Below are 19,545 nucleotides of genomic sequence, written 5' to 3' on the forward strand. Positions count from 1 at the left end.
TTTATTTCCTCCTAGGTCTTGAACCTTAGCATCAGCTTTACAGGGTATTGCTAGATTTTTCTCTAAGGTTTTATAGCAGTTTACAGTCCTGCTCAGCATGTGTGACAGTGCTGCCCCCTCATTTCTCATCACATTTGCAATGGCCAGATAATAAAATCTTTGAAGACTAACCAGGTAGGTGTGAAATAGTATCTGGTCATACTCACTTGACCTTTCCTGTCTTTTGAGGTGAGCATCTTTTCACATGTGATCTCTTGTGAGTTTCATATTCTTTTGCCCAAATTCCTCTTAGATTATCTGTCTTTTCAGTTGGAGGTTTGCTTCCATGCTCTTTGTGAGTTGAATATGAAGCAGTGATCTCTTCCAGTCCAGGTCTCCTTACGCTGTTGAGAGTCCTCTGGAGTCTTCTCTCACTTACTAACCCAGATCAGCTAGATGTTGAGAAAGAAAACCAGTTATTGTTGACCTATAGTTGTGTCATAGGCCAGTGTCTTCAAAGTAGATGGGAAGCTTAAAAAAATAAGATTGGGGGTTGGCACTTCAGAATGAAAGCAAGTACTACTTTACCAGGGACTATGACTATGAGTGCATTTAGGTGAGCAATGAAAACCACTTTTTAACCTACTTGATTGTATTCATGAGGTGGTTAAAGAGATAGCGTAGAGAGACTGTTTAGTCCTCATGGCTACATGATGAAGGTTTTGCATCCTGCACAAATGGACACACTTTGCTTTTCCTTTATGATTCTTGTTTGAATCCTTCTTCCCTGTGGAAGATCATTGTGCCAGGCTTCTCTTTGCTTTATTGTTTGTCTTTCAAAACAGGGTTTCTCTGGGTAGACCTGGCTATCCTGGAACTCATTCTGTAGACCAGCATGACCTCAAACTCAGAGGTCTGCCAGCCTTAGCCTCCCAAGTGTTGGAATTAATGTGTGCCACCATGCTCTGTGTGTGGGTTACACACAGTTTGATGTGTAACCCAGGCTGATGCTGAACTCTAGATCCTCTGGCCTCTGCTTCCTAAATGCTATGTAAATCTCATTGTTTAACAAATATGAAAGGGAAAAGTAAAGCAGATGAAGCTGATAATAGGTGTATCTTTACATTAGTGCCTCTGCTGGTATACGTGTTGTTGATTTCCTGGGTAGCCATGTAAATGTATTTGGTGACCTAGTAACAGAAGCTGGACGGAATACTAGCTCTGATGCAATAGTGAGTAGGAACCTGCAGTCACAAGGAAGGGAGTTGACTTGAGTTGCATCCCCTCGACATCCATTTATATTTTGGCTTTAATTTTTATTACATATAACCAGAACATAAACTGTGAAAGGGTTTCTTGTCTTCCTTAATTGTTTAAAGTGAAAGAATAGGTGGTTGAAGGGAGTTTAGAAACATATCCTTCTGTCCAAGAGGGGTAACTGTGTCACAAAGTTTCAGTGTGATTAAAGATAATCCTAATAGGGAGACTGTTCCATTTTTCTTACCTGTATAGTAGTAACTATAGAAGGCTTTAAGAAAGTGAAGATGTGAAGGACATCCTTGTAAAACTCCATAATTGTTTAATAAATAAACAGAGAAGTAATTATTAGATGAGTCATTACCATCTGGGGCTGGTTTGTTCACAAACCAGTGAGGGGTGTAACTCTGTCTAATTACATATGCTTAGGCATGTGGAGAATTATAGGCAGATTCTGAGTTTGCAGTGAATTACATCATTAGATATCCATTATTTTATTTGTTTGACTGTCCTCTGGAGTGTAAAGTAGCCCCATTGTATTGTGGGTTTCTAGTTGAGTCCAGAAGAAAAGCAAAATATCACCAGTCCAGTTTTCTGGTTGTTGCAGACAGCACACAAAATGTAAATTGCTTTTTAAAAAGCGTCCATGACCTACCGTGAATCAACTTTCAAATGCAGGATCTCTGATAAGTGGAAGTAAAACTCAAAGCCTTTGTAGGTGATTCTGCTTCATTAGTGCTTGGAGCAGTAAGCTCATGTGTGCACCATTTTAGCATTAGGTTATTTATGTTTTTTCTACTGGTTAGGTTCCAGTTCAAGAGATTAGATAAGAATGATGAAGGCTCCTGAGTCCCCACTTCTGGTGAAGGAACCTTTGACAGCTGATGGTGGCTGGAGGAAGGGGAGTAATTTTTCTTCATTGTTAAATTACCCATACAACAATCAACACTCGGGTTGTGTTCACACAAGTTAAACTGAGTCAGTAATAAGAAAAAAGATATTAAAGTAGAGGGTTCTTACTAGAAAGAAGTGGTCTAGAAGCACCAATAAGGCAGTAAATGGGGAGTGAATATGATAAAACTATATCATCCATATGTGTGTGTGTGTGTGTGTGTGTGTGTGTGTGTGTGTGTATGGAATTGTTAAAGAGTAAATAAAAATTGAAAATGAAAAAGTCTCTTATAATAAATTAAAATTAAGACATAACAATACTGGGGTTTTGGCTTTCATTTTGCCCGATTGATTTCAGATTTTGATGTATTTACCTTAGCTCCTACAAGGACACCTAAAACCAGGAAAGATCACTATGGAAAAATGTGCTCAATTTTGGAAAAGAACACTTTTTTGGTTTGCTGCTGTAGGTTACTTATAGGTTATTCTTTTATATTCTACAAACTAGTATCCTATTGGTTAAGTTAGTTAAACAAAGGTTATTAGGAATTGTAATTTCAGGTATATCCAGATGATCTTGTTTCATTGATTTGTGTAGTTTTTAAAAATTAAGCAATAAAGACGTATGAATGGCAAGAAGGCAAAAAAGGAACTAGACAGGAAACTTTTGAGACCATGAAACAGATTTGTTCTTTCTTCACTCTTTTTGTTTTGTTTTTAAGACAGGGTTTCTTTGTGTGGTCCTGGCTATCCTGGACCTCAAATTCACAGAGATCTCCCTGCCCCAGTGCTAGGATTAAAGGCATGTTCCACCTTTACCCGACTTCTTTTTAGTCTTGATGTAAATCTGCCAAGACAGAAATCTTCTTTGTCTGAGAATGCTTACTTCATCTTCCTTTCTGAGGAATATTTTTTTACTGGATATATAATTCTGGAATACTGATCCTTTATTTTTGGTACTATAATATCCTTTTAACTCCATAGTTTCTGTTGCAAAATCTATGATTATTGAAAGCATAGTCCCTCTGTTCCCTCTGTAAGTAACAGGCCATTTTGCTTTTCTCTTAAGTCTACACACATGTGCACACAAGCACACGTGCACTAGACAACCTCAGTTCTTGTTCCTGCTATGTATGTATGTATGTCAAACTAACTGGCCTATGAACTTGTGGAGATTCTCCATCTTGCTTGCTATGAACTCTGGGATTGCAGGTGTGTGCTACTGTATTCAGTTTTACATGGGTGCTTGGGGTCTGAACTAGTCTTAGCCCAACTGAACCATCAGCTCTCAGTCCAGGCCATTTTGTCTTCATCTGGTTGCTTTGGACTTTGGTTCATTTTTGTTTTGTTGAGATGTTAACATTTTGATGCTCTCAAGTGGATTTCTTGTCCTTTTGGGGCACTTCCTAAGTTTCTTGTATCTAAGGGTATCTTTCTGGCAGTTCTTTTTCCCATCCATTGGTTCTTTTACTATATCTTGTTATTTTCCTGCTTGAGGCTCTGCTCATTTGTGTTTTGTTTTGCTTGCATCTTGTTTCTGTTTTCTAACTGACCGTGCGTAAGGTGATGTATGCTGCTTCCTGCACTGCCTCTTTCTTCCTGCTTTTCTTTGTCTCTATTGAGTTTAGTTTGGTTACTGTGTTTTCTAATTCTTTGTATCCTTGATATTTCAAGAGTGTTTGCCTTCTGAGACCTGAGATTGGGTTCAGCCAGCAAAGACTGCTCCAGGATTTGACAGTTTTGAGTTCTGTCCCTAGAACTCATGTGGTAGAAAGAGAGAACAACAATGCTTGCCTTTTTGGGGAGCATTTTTGTAATGGTAGCTTGGAAGTCTTGGGCTTCAGCATTTGTCATTTTTGGGCTTGGTGCTTGTCGCTTCCTCTTCCGTCGTACCATGTGAACTATGCTTGGTTCCCTGTATGCTAAACAAATCTGAGCTGCCCTCTAACAAACAGATGCTAGTCTTCTGTGGGTTGCAATTTCAGTTTGGTTCACAGTTGTCTTGACTGTACTTCTGAGTGGCTAGTCTACCTTACTTTGGTTTCAAAGTCAGAAGTGTGCTCCGTGGGGTCAGAACTAGTATTCATAGCTCAGATGTAGGCCTAGTAATAGAAATCACCCTTCTCACTACCTGTCTCTCTGTCCCAGCCTCAGAACTGCAGTTAGTGAGTGGGCTGTGCTATGTAGCAGTCCTGTGTTGATTGAGGTAGGGGTGTGTGTGTGTGTGTGTGTGTGTGTGTGTCCTTCTTTCACATTCCAGACAGTGCTGCTGCATTAAATAGGCTTTTAACAGATTATTATAGCATACTTCTGAAAATATTGCTATGGTATAATGCTGGGAAATTGGTTTATTGATTTTGGTTTCACAGAAGTCAGTGTTAAATCTATACATTTTCCCAGAGTGCTTCCCAATTAAAAAAAAAAAAAAAATCCCAAGGGTGAAGCGATTTAAAAGAAGCACCAGGAAATCCTTGCGTAATTGTGTAGATGAATTGAATTGGGAACTTTCTGATAACACTAAAGTAAGATGTAGACCTCTCTGTAATGTTTCTTTCTGTTAGGTGAGGTGAAAAAAGAAAGTCATCTATGCATGATTCTTTTCCATTTCCCCAGAATTTTGATTCTGACATTAGCAGTGTGGGAATAGACGGCTGCTGGCAGGCAGACAGCCAGAGGCTTCTCAATGAGGTCATGGTGGAACACTTCTTCCGACAAGGAATGCTGGATGTAGCTGAGGAGCTCTGCCAGGTAAGCACGTGCCAGTGAGGCGTACGGAAACAAACGGGGCAGTGCTGTAGGGGCTGCAGCGTCTGCAGATGGAACTTGGTGTACCCTGAACTGTAGATAGATTTGTAGTATTTATCATGGATAAGTCATTTTGCTAGAAGAATTTTAAGTTCTTAGAAATTATAGTGCTATAATGCAGTATCTGACTTGCCCTTTCCTCAAGAAATCACACTTGGAGTTTAATATCCAAATTGTTATTTCTTCATTCTGAGTCTGGTAGGTTGATTCCTGGTCATGAGTCAAAGCATCAAAAGTGATACTACTTTTCCTGTGTGGCCCAGGCTGGCCTTGACTCTTCCTGTTTCAGCCTCCCCAGGGCTACACTTCTTGGCATGCACCATATACTCCAGCTCCTTTTCTTCCTGTGATAAGGAATGTTCACATAGCAGAAATTAGGAAGTAAACAAAAATATGTTTATTTTTCTGCTCTACAAAAACTGTATCAAATGAAATTTCAAGCTAAAATTTACATCAGGTGGGCATTGCCCATCTTATCTCTGTTAGACTTGAACATCATGTAGTCATGATAGTAGTACTGCTGTGTTGTACATGTTTCCAGGCCACACCCTGCTTTCCTTTCTGCTACACTGTGAGATAGTTATTGTTGATATTCCACACACAAGAAATGTGAGGTTTGGAGAACCAAGGAATATACCCAGGGCCAATCAGGGAAGGAACCTGTGTGTCACTTTTTTTGTTCTGTCCAAACTCCATTCTGTCATTTTTTTGTTGTTGTTAAAAAAAAAAAGAACTTGGAAGTTAAAATAATTTAAAGTGCATTATAAACCAGTCTATAATCTAGGCCTTTTCTGTTTGAAACAATTTAAATCTATGGTATGTGGGTCTTGCTTTGTACCTTTTGAGGTAGGTGTGTGTGTGTGTCTATGCAGACCTCACAATAAATTGTGTCATTGAAGATCAGTAACACTTTAAAAATCAAGTAACACACTCAAGATAGCAGCTTAAACAAAGTTTGTTTTTCATGTATAGAAAGGCAGTGAGAGGTTCATAGCATCTGTCCCGTGAAGTTCTTAGACACCCCTTGTAGCTCTGCTCAATGGGTCCTTCTCTCCCTGCGGTCAGACCTCCAGCTGCACCTTATATCCCAGGAAAGAGTGTATGTTACATTGCACTAGCCTGAGTGTGCAGAACTACACCCACCTGGAGTCCATGGCTGGTGCTCAGCTCAGATCTGATGGAAGCATAGAGGTGGGACCGTCTCTGTTTCTGCCCCAGAAATACGTGCTAAAAGAAAATGATCTTTGACAGCCCTGTATTTTATAAACTAGATCAGCTTTTCCCACTGTGAATGAATATACTAACAGGTTGGTTTGTTTGCTTGTTTTTCCCTTCCAGGAATCTGGTCTGTCTGTGGACCCAAGTCAGAAAGAACCATTTGTGGAGTTAAATCGAATATTAGAAGCATTAAAAGTCAGAGTTCTAAGGCCTGCTCTCGAGTAAGTTACTCTTTCTGTTAGGTACTGTAAGGAGAACTCTGTAGGAAAATTTATTTGTAAGACACAAGAAAGATATTTAAATAGGTCTATCTTACCCAGGGTAGACTAAAGAGAGAAAGGAGACGTAGATGTCTTTAAACCAAGTGAAATGCAGCTGTACAATATAAGAACATAGGCAGCCTTCATAAAGTAACAGTTGATCATGTTTCCAAAAGAGAAGCAGTCTCGCCTCTCGCTGCAGCACCTCTTTGGGTAGACCAGTGTAAAACTGAAGCGTTATTGTTGCGGCAGCCTTTACATGGTATTTGAATTTCTATAACGTGTTGAGGGTTGTGCTGTCATTCTGAAAGATGATTTAGTTGGTTATGGGAACTAAGTGATATTCGTGAACAAAGCAAAAATTCTGTATGAAAGAGGTGTGTGAGTATGTGTGACAGAGAAAGGGTGGAGAGAGGAGAGTGTGTGTCAGAAGTGAGAGAATTCAGGTTTATAGGTGTCACACTGTATATGTGGAGATCACAGAACAACGGTGGGAGTCAGTTTTCTCTTCCACTGTGGATTCTAGGGATTGAAGTCGAGTCCTTGGGTTTGTGCTGCAGGCCACTGGCCCAGATCCCACCGTGTACATGGTGCTATAAATTGAACCCAGAGGATGCACAAGTGAATAACTGGGTTTTGATGATTTACTGGGAACATGTCATTTATTTGAGTTATCCGAAATATACCTGAGTACTTGTTAGAACAGGGTTGCTCTGTGGTTTAAATAAGAATGGCCCTGTAGGCTTATATGTTTGAAGAGTAGGGGTGTGCTGTTGGGGGAGCTGTGGGCCTTTTGGAAGAGCTATGTCACTGGAAATGATCTTTAAGGTTTCAAAAGCCATGCCTGATGCTGTAAAATAGTTGGTCTTGGTATGTGTCAGACAAAATAGGGCGTATGTTATTTGTTTATCTTTTGCCAGAGTCTCTTAATCCATTCTAAAATTTTTAGTGTGACAATTACCAGAATATTTATAGTAAGTAACTAAAGTGAAGATAAAGAACAAGATAACCAAAAGTAGCATGCTGGTGTTTTCAAACTTGGAATATTTGAAATCAGTGTTAATGATTGGGGTTTGAATTTTGTGTTTAGGGTAGAGGTTACTGCATAGTTTTCTATTTTTGATCAGTTTTTAAAAATTGTGTATTTCTAGAACCAGCTGAGATGAATAGAGGGTTCTTATGTTAATGTGTGTGTTATAATTTTTGTGTAAATTAAAAACACAAATGATCTGTTTAGAGTGAAATCTCTGTGTCTTTGTAAAAGGTGTGTGTTACCATTGTACAGTCAGCTGTGCTGTTCTACATTGTGAGTGTGCACACATTCGACTTGCAAACGTTTGAACTGCTTGCTTGTACTGGGCAGACAAAACTTTCTCTGCTCAGTGTTCTGTTCGAGGTTGTACCTGGACTTTATTTAACTTTGGTTCTGGGGGTGGGGGTGTTTTAAGGCTCACTATGGATTATATGTCTGACCATCTTAGACCATAAAATGATTTTCTGGAACCTGCAAGAACAGTCCCTATTTGCTTCTCTGTTAATGCAAAACCCTCCGCTGTACAACTTGAGGAACCAAAAAGAGGGAAGAGAGAAAAGTAAAGGTTGCAAACATTTTCACCTAAGACTGGAAAATGCTGCCTTGGCTTATACTGCAGAAGGGTTTTATATCAGTCCGGCTATCAGCACTACCAGGAAGACTGCTGAGTCTCCCCCAGGTCAGACCTCAGGTAGGAGTGCAAAGAAAAGCCAGAAGGATGGACTATGAGGCTGCCCTTATGCTTTCATGGACTAATGTTTGGTTAGTGGTCTTATGATAAGAAAATCCTCATCAAATATAAGAGAAACTATTGCATGAATGAATAAAACATAGCACCTGATGATCAGAGATTTGAATTACAAACTCGGAGTGCAACGATTAATAGTTTCTGGATAAGGCTCTAAAGATAATTTAGAGGGCTCACTGGTTGATTTTTCAGAGAACCAGGGTTCAATTCTTGGGACCACATGGTGTCTTGGTTAGAGTTTTATTGCTGTGAGGAGACACCATGACCGTGGCAACTCTTATAAAGGACAACATTGGGGCTTACCTATAGGTTCAGAGGTTTAGTCCATTATTGTTAAGGTAGGAAGCACAGCAGCTTCTAGGCAGGCTTAGCACTGGAGGAGCTGAGAGTTCTACCTCTTGTTCCGAAGGCAGCTAGGAGAAGTGAGGGTCTTAAAGCCCATGCCCATAGTCACACGCTTCCTCCTAACAGGCCACTTAGTGCCACTCCCTGGGCCAAGCATATTCAAACCACCACAGTGACCCACAACAATCTTGTCTAGGGGATTTGATACCATCTTCTGGCTTCTTTGGGAATTAGACATGCACATGGTTTCATTCAGGCAGAACATCTAAAAACATTTTTATTTTTTATATTTTTAGTTTTAAATAGTTTCTGGTGCTTGTTTCTTGTTGTTCAGTACACAGCTTCTCACAGGTGTGCACCCCTTCACTTCAGGCGGCTCTTAATAGCCACAGACAGTAGAAGAAACCGCTCTCCTGAGGAAACGGAGAAGGGCATCCAAGATCGAACAAGTTGGATTTTTCCCCCTAGAATTTGATCTTCTTTTTACCCAATTAATTGACCTTAATTCTGAGAAGACAAAAAAAGAAAGGTGATCCATTTAAAACTAATTCTCTGTATACGCTAAGTGATGGAGAAAGAACACTTCAATTAAACAGAAGCTAATTAAAAAGTGTGGGGTATGGTGCACACACCTATAATCCTAGCACTTGGAAGATGGAGGCAAGAAGATCAGGAATTCAAGGTCATCCTCTGGTACATAGGAAGTTAAGGCCAATCTGGGCTTCCTGTCTCAGAAAAGAGTATGATGAGGTGTCAGGGTTACAGGAAAGGATGCACCAGAGAGACTGGAAGAGAAAACAAAAAATAACAAAATAAAGAGAAGACAGTTGAGGTGATAACATCTTTTTCTGTCTTAAATTCATTGCTGGTGAAAGTATAGGAAGATCCAAGCCTGTTCCTCAGGGGGGGGGAAACATTATCTAACTATCCTATTGAGGGTTCAGCAAAACTATTTGAACAAAGTGGGCCTATATATCTGAGAACCTCAAGTAAAGTTGAATATGTGTGTTTTATATTTTGTTTTAATATTTTCTGTTCTTATGAGATAAGGTCTTGGGTAGCTTAGGTTGGCCTTGACTTTCTGATTATACTACTATCTCTACCTCCCAAGTGCTGGAACCAGTGGCCAGCTTGTTTGTGTTTTAAATTCAGTCCTTCCCGATTTTCTCTTCTTCCTGTTTTGTTTTGTTTTTCTTTTCTTTCTTTCTTTTTTTTTTTTTTTTGGAAATAAATTTTACTAGTGCTATGTAGCCTATTCTGATATCTGCCCTTAGTGCTGGGATTACAGGCATATACAACAGGTGTGCATATATATACCACCATATTTGACTATGAGTTTTTTAAGAAAAAAATAGTTAATATTTTATTTTGTGTATGTAACTTGCAAAAATTAAAAATTTCTTCTTTTCCTCGTGTGTACCTTGGAAGTTTAATTCAGATTGTCAGTTTGTCGGTCCTGGTGGCAAGTGTCTTTGCCCATTGATTAATCTTACCCCTCTGTATGGTTTCTTAAACAGCTAACAAAAAGAACAGGCTGGAGAGATGGCTTAGCAGTTAAGAGCACTTATTGCTCTTTGAAAGGTACCAAGTTCAATTCCCAATACACACATTGAGTGGCTCACAACCATCTGTAACTTCAGTTTCGGGGATGTGACACTCTATTAAATTCTGCACTGATGTGTACATACAAGGGCATAATTTGAAAAAAATGATAAAAATATCTTTTAAAAAAAAACAAAGGTACATCTCTGAGATGCAGAAACCATTAATACTTCTAATGATGAAATTAGCCAGTAACCAAGACTTCACTGTTTGGAAGTAGCAGCCCTCCATTTGTGACAAAAATTTGCAAGATCCTTACAGCCTCCCTACCCATGTATTATGTTCTTTTTCTCTCTTTTAAAAACAAACAAAAACCCCACAAACAACAAAAACTAAGAACACAGAAAGCACAAATCCACAAAAAGGAAAATCTAAATAAATAAGCAAATGACCAATAAGACGAAAACAAAGCAAAATGAAACAAAAAGTTGACAGAAATGCTATTGAGTTGATTTTGTGTTGACCGACTACACCTGGGCATGGGGCTTGCAGTTCGCTGTCTGCACATTGTCCAGTTGTGTGTCTTTGCTACTGAAAGCTACTGAAAGGAATTCAAATAGGTTCCCAGCTACTGAAAGAATTTCTCTGATAGGTTCAGCTGAGGCAGTGACCTATGGGCACAGCACTCTGTCATTAGGGGTCATTTCAGTGCTGTCTCTGTAGCACAGTAGGACTCTGACTCTTGGCCGTTTTAGCCGTGCCAACTATGGATTCCATCTCATGGAGTGGGCCTTATATATAATCAGAAAGTGGTTGGTTGCACCATAACATTTATGCTATTATTATACCCATTGAACTTTACAGGCAGATCACTGTTGTAGATCTTCGGGTTTGTAGTGAGTGATACCAACAATTACCTTTTTTCTCAAGTACTATGCAGAGTACCCTCTAGTACCTTGATGGCTAGTTAGCAGGGGTGAAGCTTCTAGTAGGGCACAAGTTAACTTCTCTGTGTTAGAGAACATGAGTAACTATTTTCTATAATAGAGCCTTACCATCAAGTTGTAAAGAGTAAACAATACCTTTGGCAGTGGTCTGTGATGTTTGGGAGTTTCGGTAGAACCCCTTGGACCAACAACGCAACAAGAAGTAACTCATTTTAAGAACTATAGGAATATCTAGTTGGGACATTGGCTCCCCTGTTATTTGGTGACGCCATTTGGATTCATTTCGTTTATGTTAGGAAGTTTCTACAATAGTAGGTTAACTGGCCTTTAGTGTTAGTTGTCCCTACCCAGTTCTCTCTTTCACCCTTTTCTCCTTCTCCTTCCTATTTAATGTTCCTATTCTAGTTTCCCCTTCATCTGTCCATAATATACCGTATTCTGTTACCCCTTTCTATGGGAGATCCTCTCTGGCCCCTTAGTAGTACCTGACTTTTGTGGTTATTTCCAGATTAAAAGTCCAAATTATTCCTTGTTCAACTGCAAACACAAACAGTAAATGTAACTGTGTATGATCTTGCTCGGAGATCACCACTCCCTTAATCTCTTTATCTCCTGAATACAGGATTCAGGTCCATTTCACTTCTTGGTGCCCCTTTATTATTACTTGAAACACTTTGTATTTTTAAGCTTGTGTATTTTAAGTTTGCTGTGCTTGATAGGAATGCATAAGACTAAACCAGAGAACAACAGTCTCTGCTGGGCTTTTTTGATACTTCCTTTGTAAATGCAATTAATAGAAATCTTTACTCTAGCCTCAGCTAAACTCAGACAAGGAAAAAAAAACAGTCACATTCTTTACCAAAATACCACAAAAACAATCTCTGGGCCACATGCTGAAATTCTCCACTAAAACCTCTTGGGCCAGGTGTGCACAGTTCAGAGCACTCTCAGCACCAATGTCTTCCATATTCCTCCTAGGATGGTCCATTAAGCCCCACTTAAAGCATCCCACTGCTTTCCAAAATCCCCAAATCCACATTCCTCCAAACAAAAGCATGGCCAGGCCTATCACAGCAACACCCCACTTCTGGTACCAATGTCTCTTAGGGTTTCAAAATGTAGGCTTAAAGGTTCTTTGGTTGGATGATGTTTTACTGGAGCAAACACATGAAGGAACATTTGGCTGAAGCACATGAAAAGACACTTGATGAAAGATTCTTTGCCAACTGTGCATGCTTTGGTCTGCCTTACATTGTGTGGTTGAGCTGCATTTGTTGCAACTCCATAACACACACAAGAAAAACCTCTGGTGATATGCTACAGTTTCTTGCCACATCTGTATATTTGGGCTGATTGGTAGACAGCTGAGACAGACACAACCCATGCTGAGGCAAAACACATGGAGAACACATGATGCTTGGAGGGTATAAATAGGACTGGATGGACAGGAGCTGAGCTTGGCTTGCTGGCCCACCTAGATGTACAACACTTGTGGATCAAGCATCTTTGCTGATCTTTGCTGAGAACTTCTCGTGGTGTCCCTCCAAGTCACTCCTGCTGAGCCAAGGCTGAGGCCTGGCTGTTTATGCTAGGTGAGTGCCGCCACTGCTGATTAGTTTGCTGTTGAGATTCTACTGAACTGTACTGCTGGTGTATCAGTGGAGTGTTTCCAGATGGATCAAGCTGCAGCGGCTGACCTGTGAACTGAACTGCTGATTTCCAGACAACACAGATGGGAGGTGCTCCAAAGGACTTTGCTGAGCAGGTCCACTTCCCCCATATCCTTTTTTCCCCACTACCTCTGGTGGGTGGTGGCCTAAAAGGAGGTTAAAGCATTTAAAAACCATCATTAAAAATACGATTGGAAAAAATTTAGCTACAGGGTTTTCCTGCTGTGAGGAAATACCTTGACCAAGGCAACTCTTATAAAAACATTGTTGACTAGGGGCTGTCTTACAGGTTCAGAGGTTCAGTCCATTATCAAGACATGAGCATGGCAGTGTCCAGGCAGGCATGGTGCAGAAGATGCTGAGAGTTCACCCACTTGTTTGCAGGCAAAGAGAAGACGACTAGCACCCTCAGACAGGAGGGTCTCAAAGCCCATTCCTACAGTCACACACTTCTTCCAAAAAGGCCACAGTGCTGTGTGTTTTCATTATGTGTTGTGGGGAATTTCTTTTCTAGTTCTGTCTATTTGGTGTTTTGTGTGTTTATACTTTAATAGGTAGTTCCTTCTTTAAATGGGGAAATTTCTTTGATTTTGACTTGAGGTTTTCTCCTTTCTCTATTTCTGTTATTTGTAGATTTGGTGTTTTTATGGTGTCTCAGATTTCCTGAATTGTTTTTGTATTTAACATTTTCTTTGACTGAGTTATCTATTGCTTCTGCTTTGTCTTCGTGACCTGAACTTCTCTCTTCCATGTCTTGTAATCTGTTGGTGAGGCATACCACTGTGCCCTTTATCTGATCTCCTAAATTTTTCATTTTCAATTTTATCTGTTTTGTTTTTCTGTTTCTGCTTTCATATCTTGAGGAATTTTTATTGTTTCGTTCTGCTGTTTGAGTTTTCCTGGTCTTCATTGAGGCATTATTTATACATTCTCTCAACATATTTAACTGCCTTGTGTGCCAGTTAAATTGCATTTCTCGGGCCTACTGCACTAGATGTTTGTTTCTAGAGGGACAGTCCAAATGTTCATGTTTACATTGTGTTTGGGGCTTGGATATAGGGATCTGCAGTTAGGACATTTGAGGGATCTCTTGGTGTAGCTATCTAGTCTTCTCTTTTTGTGGTGGGTGTTCCATGCTTTGGTGGGTTTTGCCCTGTCTGGATCCTAGTTTATTGTGCTGGTATGTGATCCTTTGTTGAGAGTGCTTTTGTGGATTGGGTCAGCAGCACGTGGAAGGTGGGATAGGAGGAAAGACTGGGAGGTACAACAAAACTGGGTCCACACCAAGAGGGCTAATACTACCTTTGAATGAACTGTTGGTGGTCTTTTGTCTCCATGGTGGTGTTAGGGAAATGCTAGCTATTTTGCTGAGTTTGATTTTATGGTGTTTGCCATTCTTTGAATTTTAAAGACATTTGGATTATACTATTAATAGCTTCCCATTAAGTTTGTACTTATAGGGCTGAGTATTGTTAGTCATCCCTGGAGGAAAAAAAAATAGGAAGAGTGGTAGAAGTCTTCCTCCCAAGGAATACTACAAAGGAAGGGTATTTGTAGTCTTTAACATACTAGAGATGGGTGAAGTTGTGCAGGGTGTGAGCCTTAGCCAGATGCATTTTTCTTTCATTGTTACCAGAAATAGTCACCCAGCCAAGTGGCAAATTTAGGAGAGGAGAGGTAGAGCTAACCATATTAATGAAATCAAGTTATTGTTTGGGAGGTAATGGAAATTATATATGCGGAGCCTTAAATATATCAAGCCTTTCACAGGCTAAGCAGGGTAAAATGCTGCTGTTTGTGCTGTGTGTCAGTGTGGGCTGCTACTGACTTAGTCACTAAGTACCATTATTGGGGATGGGGGTTCTGTTTATGAGAATTTATTTAGAGAATGCGGTGCTAAAGGGTTGTGACATTCACATGTCCCTTGACAACGGCAGAGTAGTGCTAATCTGTGCCCTCAGCCTATAGGAAGCCATGCTGTAAAGAACAAACCAAGACAGAGCAGCCTCTGCCTCTTGCAGTTTGAATTGAACTGTGAGCAAAGCTGATCAGCCCTCGACTGCGTGTGTCCCAAGAGAACTGTGAGTGCTCCAACACAAAATCTGAACTTCCTTAAGGTTTGCAGTCCACTCCTGGTCATATACACAAAGGACCCTGTGTTGGAGGGTTATCTGAACCCCAAAATATCACTGTAGCTCAGAAATGAAACCGACCTAGTCCAACAGACAAATGGATCATGAAAGTGGAATATTCAGCTCTAAAGAAAAGTTAAAATTACAAAATTTGAAGGAAAATGCATAGACATTGAATATTAAGTATGATCAGCTAGTCTGAGAAAAACAAAACAGACACTTCCCCTGTTGCTGATTCTTTAGCATGAGTTTTAAATATGATGTGTTCTTGGTTGACACATTTACTTCTGCTTTGGATAAAAGCTTTTACTTTTATAAAAAATTTGAATTTCCTTAATGTGCAGCCTTCGTGTTAAAGTTGGCTGAATCATTGGGAGAAGACTGTAACCTCAGGTTAGGGATCTGGAAAAGCATTGCTGGGTTTTTGTTTGTTTTGTTGTGTTTCATCCACTCAAATTGTTGTTAGTATTAAGCGACTCGAGAAAGCTAATGGGACAAGAGTGTGCCGGGAATTCTTTGTTGAGGAAGGTGCTAGTGGGTACAGTGGAGTAAGAGTCAGTCAGGTTTTATGTCACCTTTATTTTGTCCCTGAACCCCATATGCTAGGCATCAAACCAGAGGCCTTGTGCATTCTGGGAATGTGGGTTATATTCCCACCAAAAAATAATCCCATTTCAGATTGATTACTCACACATCTTATATTCATACCTGGTTCATGCTCCGGGGCTCCTTGGTGAATTGGGTTAGCTGAAACATGTCCAAGTGAAGGTCAATTAAAGGATAGGTTTATAGTTGAATATTTATCAAAATGAAGCGTCCTTATCACATTTGTAGAATTTGACTTGAACAGCTGACCTGTGGTACACTCTGCTTTTATGACATAGCAGTCCCAGTTAAAGATGACTCAGTCCCTCCTTGTGCGGCTGCCGCCTGGTCACTCGTGCCACTTCAGGGTTTCAGAACAGAACATCATTTCTCTCGGTGATATCATATTTATACAGATCCTTTTGTCATGTGGAGCACAGTGTGTGTGTGTGTGTGTGTGTGTGTGTGTGTGTGTGTGTGTGTGTGTGTAACTCACACGGCAGATAACACCAGTTCTAGGATCTCCAGTGCCCTCCCTTGGCCTTCGAGGGCACCTGGCATGCACACGTGCATAATACATGGGGTCAACACACACATGTGAGATAGAAGTCAGTCTTAAAAAGACTGTTGTTGCTGTGCTGGGGTTGAACTTGGGGCCTTTTTATCTGTGTAACAAGCTCTCCATCACTGAGCTGTTTTCACAGCCTCTATGTTTGCTGGTTCCTAATGCTAAACCGAGTAGCGTGACGTCTGACCAAGGTTTAGAAATAGGTGAATAGTGCAGCAGGTGAAGGTGCTTGCAGCAGTGCCCTCTATCCCAGGGTAGAAGGAAGAAATGACTTGATGGGATGTCCTCGGACTTGCACATGCAGGGCGATGTGAGGATAGAGTGAAAAGAGGCTCCCCTTCAGAATTATGGTTCATTACAATATGCTTGCTTAATAGGAAGAAGTGGTTGAGGTGTGAACCTCAAAGCTTACACTCCAGAGTGTGACCCTCTTCAAATCCAAGTGTGTTATGAGCCATTATACTGTAATACCTTACGGAAGAAGTAATTATCATCTAACTTTATATGATTTCCTTTGTGTTTGCATCTCCTAATGGTTGATGTTACCACAACCTCCCACAAGAGGGCAAACTAGGCCTTTTCTTAAGCTAGATGTCAGCCAGTTTTTAAAGCATCTTACTCATAACCTTGATTACCTTAAAACCCTTTTCTGTTGCCTTAGGTGGGCAGTATCAAACCGAGAAATGCTTATAGCCCAAAACAGCTCCTTGGAATTTAAGCTACACCGACTGTATTTTATTAGCTTGTTAATGGGTGGAACTACAAATCAGCGAGAAGCCTTACAATATGCGAAAAATTTCCAGCCATTTGCCCTAAATCATCAAAAAGGTGAGTCTGGAGTCAGATGGCTTTTTTCCTTTGTACTGGGAAGGGAGCATGGGCAAGGTGGGGAGAATACAGGCTGTTGAGACAGTCTGTGTGTAGCCCAGGCTGGCCTCAAACTTGTGATCCTCTTAGGTCAGCCTCCAGAATGCCAAGAGTGCAGACAGGCACCACCAGCATGGCTTGAGGTAGAACCTTTGGTGTTTGGGGGGAGCCCGTAGCCACGGCTGCGTCCCTCATGCATATTTGCTAATGACTAAAACTGTTGGGATAACTGGCAGTTAGGGACTCTTTAATGTTGACAAGACCCAAGTGTGGCTTGATCCCGCTGCTGCCACACGTGTCAGAGTGGCTCCTTCTTCACCAAACACATATGGCAGTATCCGACTCGGAAGTCTAAGTTCACAGTTGTTAGCGCTCTCCTTTCCTCATCCTCTCTGTGCTGTGTCCTTAATTAAGGAGGGGACTTGCAATCACACTTAGAGACCAGAATGTTTACATTATTTTAGGATATGCCTTATGGAATGGAGATGTTCTTAGTGTTCTCAACCTATTCACAAGTAAATGTTGTTTGAGACGTGTGCACACCTTCATTTTTGCTGGTGCTTTTCTTTTAGACATTCAGGTATTGATGGGAAGCCTCGTGTACCTGAGACAAGGAATTGAAAACTCACCATATGTTCACCTACTTGATGCAAACCAGTGGGCTGACATCTGTGACATCTTTACACGGGATGCTTGTGCCCTCTTAGGGCTCTCCGTGGAGTCTCCTCTCAGTGTCAGGTGTAGTGATGGACCCTGGGGGCTCTGAAATAGGCTCTATACTGGGCAGCTTTTCCTGTTGCTTTTATGATGAAACCAGTAGGTTGTGTCTTTCTGGAGACATGTATATCTGGTACTTCAAGTCCTTGTCACAGATGGCAGTGACACAGTTTAGGTCAGTGATTCTCCAGATGTGACCTGGGAACTAGGGAGTCCGAAAACTTTTTTTCACTTCTGACATTTGCACAGATGATGCAGAATCAGGAGTAAGTTACACGTCAGTGTCTGTGTTGTGGGGACACTGATGCCAGCCTCAGCAGGCATTTGCAGCAACTCCTTACTACCATACTGGCTGCCTAGGAAGTGCTTGCTGAGCTCTGCAGTGCTTTGGGTAGGCAGTAGTGGTTTGTGGTGTGTGTGTGTGTGTGTGTGTGTTTTTAGCATTCTCTGTGATACAGTAGGGCATTTGCATAAAGCATTTAGTTTCACACCACAATATGATGCTTGTCTTGAGACAAAGCACCTGTGTATTGAGTTATGAACTGTCTTGTTGCAGAATACAATTTTTACTTAAACTAATTTGCAACAGACACTCCTATTTATTGTGGTTATTGTGATTTTTAAATGAATCAATCAGTACATTTTAATTTCTGACATTAAGGATCTAATTCATTAAAGCCAAACCACAGTTTATTTACATTCTGGGAAGTAAGCTTGTCACATTAAAGGAAGCAAGTGTGTGTATTTTTCTATACAATGATAAAGGTCAAGATTTGAGACTAAAGTTAAAAGTTTTGGTTCTGAGCTTGCAAAACCTTTTCTGATGAGTCTGGTGAAGACATTGTAGTTTTAAAAACATATTGTAAACTGGGGGGAAGACTTTGGGATGTTTAATTCATATAACCTTGCATAATTATACTCAAGAGAAGACAGACTCAGAAGAATCTCTTCCTCTTTAAATGTTAAACCACTGTGTCTGGAGGTGCACTGGCATTTGGGCCTTGTACTGTCTGAGGCCCTCCTTGAACTAATGAGATCTGTGCTTGGAATGACAGCTCTTCCCACTCCCCACACAGTACCAGAGCCACCTCTCTTCTGACAGTCAGGATAACTTTTTAATTACTGAGGAATTAAGTGGAAATTAAATGTCCTAACAACAAACCGTATTTTTAAAGCTTACTCTTTTTCCTCATTTCTCCCACACTGACTAGGGTTATGTGGTAGCACTAGAGTTTTATGTTTTATTTGTAAAGGGGATTGCATTTTAGTAATTATAGGAAATACAGCTGGGGGTTGGCTCTGTGCTGGGTAGCATCCCTGGGGTTGGCTCTGTGCTGGGGTAGCATCCCTGGGGTTGACTCTGTGCTGGGGTAGCATCCCTGGGGTTGGCTCTGATGCTTCCTCTTTTGCCCTCAGTTTTTCAGCAGGTTGTGTAGCGCTGCCTGCACTAATTAACATCAAGGCTGTGATTGAGCAGAGGCAGTGTACTGGAGTTTGGAACCAGAAAGACGAATTACCTGTGAGTTCAGTTGACAATTTATTTACCCTTTCTGCCCTAGAAGATGAATATTTGTAAAGTACTCATCATTCCATTTAACCAGAAAACACTATTGTAGCTATTCGTGTTCTTTTATTTCTGTCTTTGTTTTAGTGCACAGAACATGAGTGAAAAATGAGGTTGGGAGCATAGCTCAGTGGAAGACCGTTTGCTCAGCAGGCTTGAAGCTTTGGGTCTAGTGTCCTCACCACTCTGTAAAGGGAACGACAGTTAGTTGGTTAAGAAATAGCTGTGAGGGAGGTGATGACACTGACTCTCGAGCTCAGAAGGCAGATGCAGGAAGGTGTTTGTGAGCCTGAGACCAGCCTGGCCTACATCGTAAGGTTCCAGGACAGCCCAGGGTCTCTTAGTGAGACACTGTCTTCCAACAGCAACAAAATGAAGCAGGAAAATAGATTTGAGGGACTTCAACCTGCAATTATC

At 40.8% G+C, this 19,545-nt stretch overlaps 1 protein-coding gene across 1 annotated transcript in view; it reads left to right on the top strand.

Moving 5' to 3' along the window:
• RMND5A (required for meiotic nuclear division 5 homolog A) overlaps window positions 1-19,545 on the top strand; it is a 47,215-nt gene that overhangs the window by 20,295 nt on the left and 7,375 nt on the right. The window contains exons 3-7 of the mRNA XM_080932293.1: window positions 4,741-4,875; window positions 6,271-6,371; window positions 16,642-16,808; window positions 17,420-17,585; window positions 18,981-19,083. Coding sequence (XP_080788419.1) covers window positions 4,741-4,875; window positions 6,271-6,371; window positions 16,642-16,808; window positions 17,420-17,585; window positions 18,981-19,083 — 672 coding nt within the window. The remainder of the gene's footprint in view (window positions 1-4,740; window positions 4,876-6,270; window positions 6,372-16,641; window positions 16,809-17,419; window positions 17,586-18,980; window positions 19,084-19,545) is intronic.

Source organism: Micromys minutus, assembly GCF_963924665.1.
Source record: "Micromys minutus genome assembly, chromosome: 18".
Classification (NCBI taxonomy): Eukaryota; Metazoa; Chordata; class Mammalia; order Rodentia; family Muridae; genus Micromys; species Micromys minutus.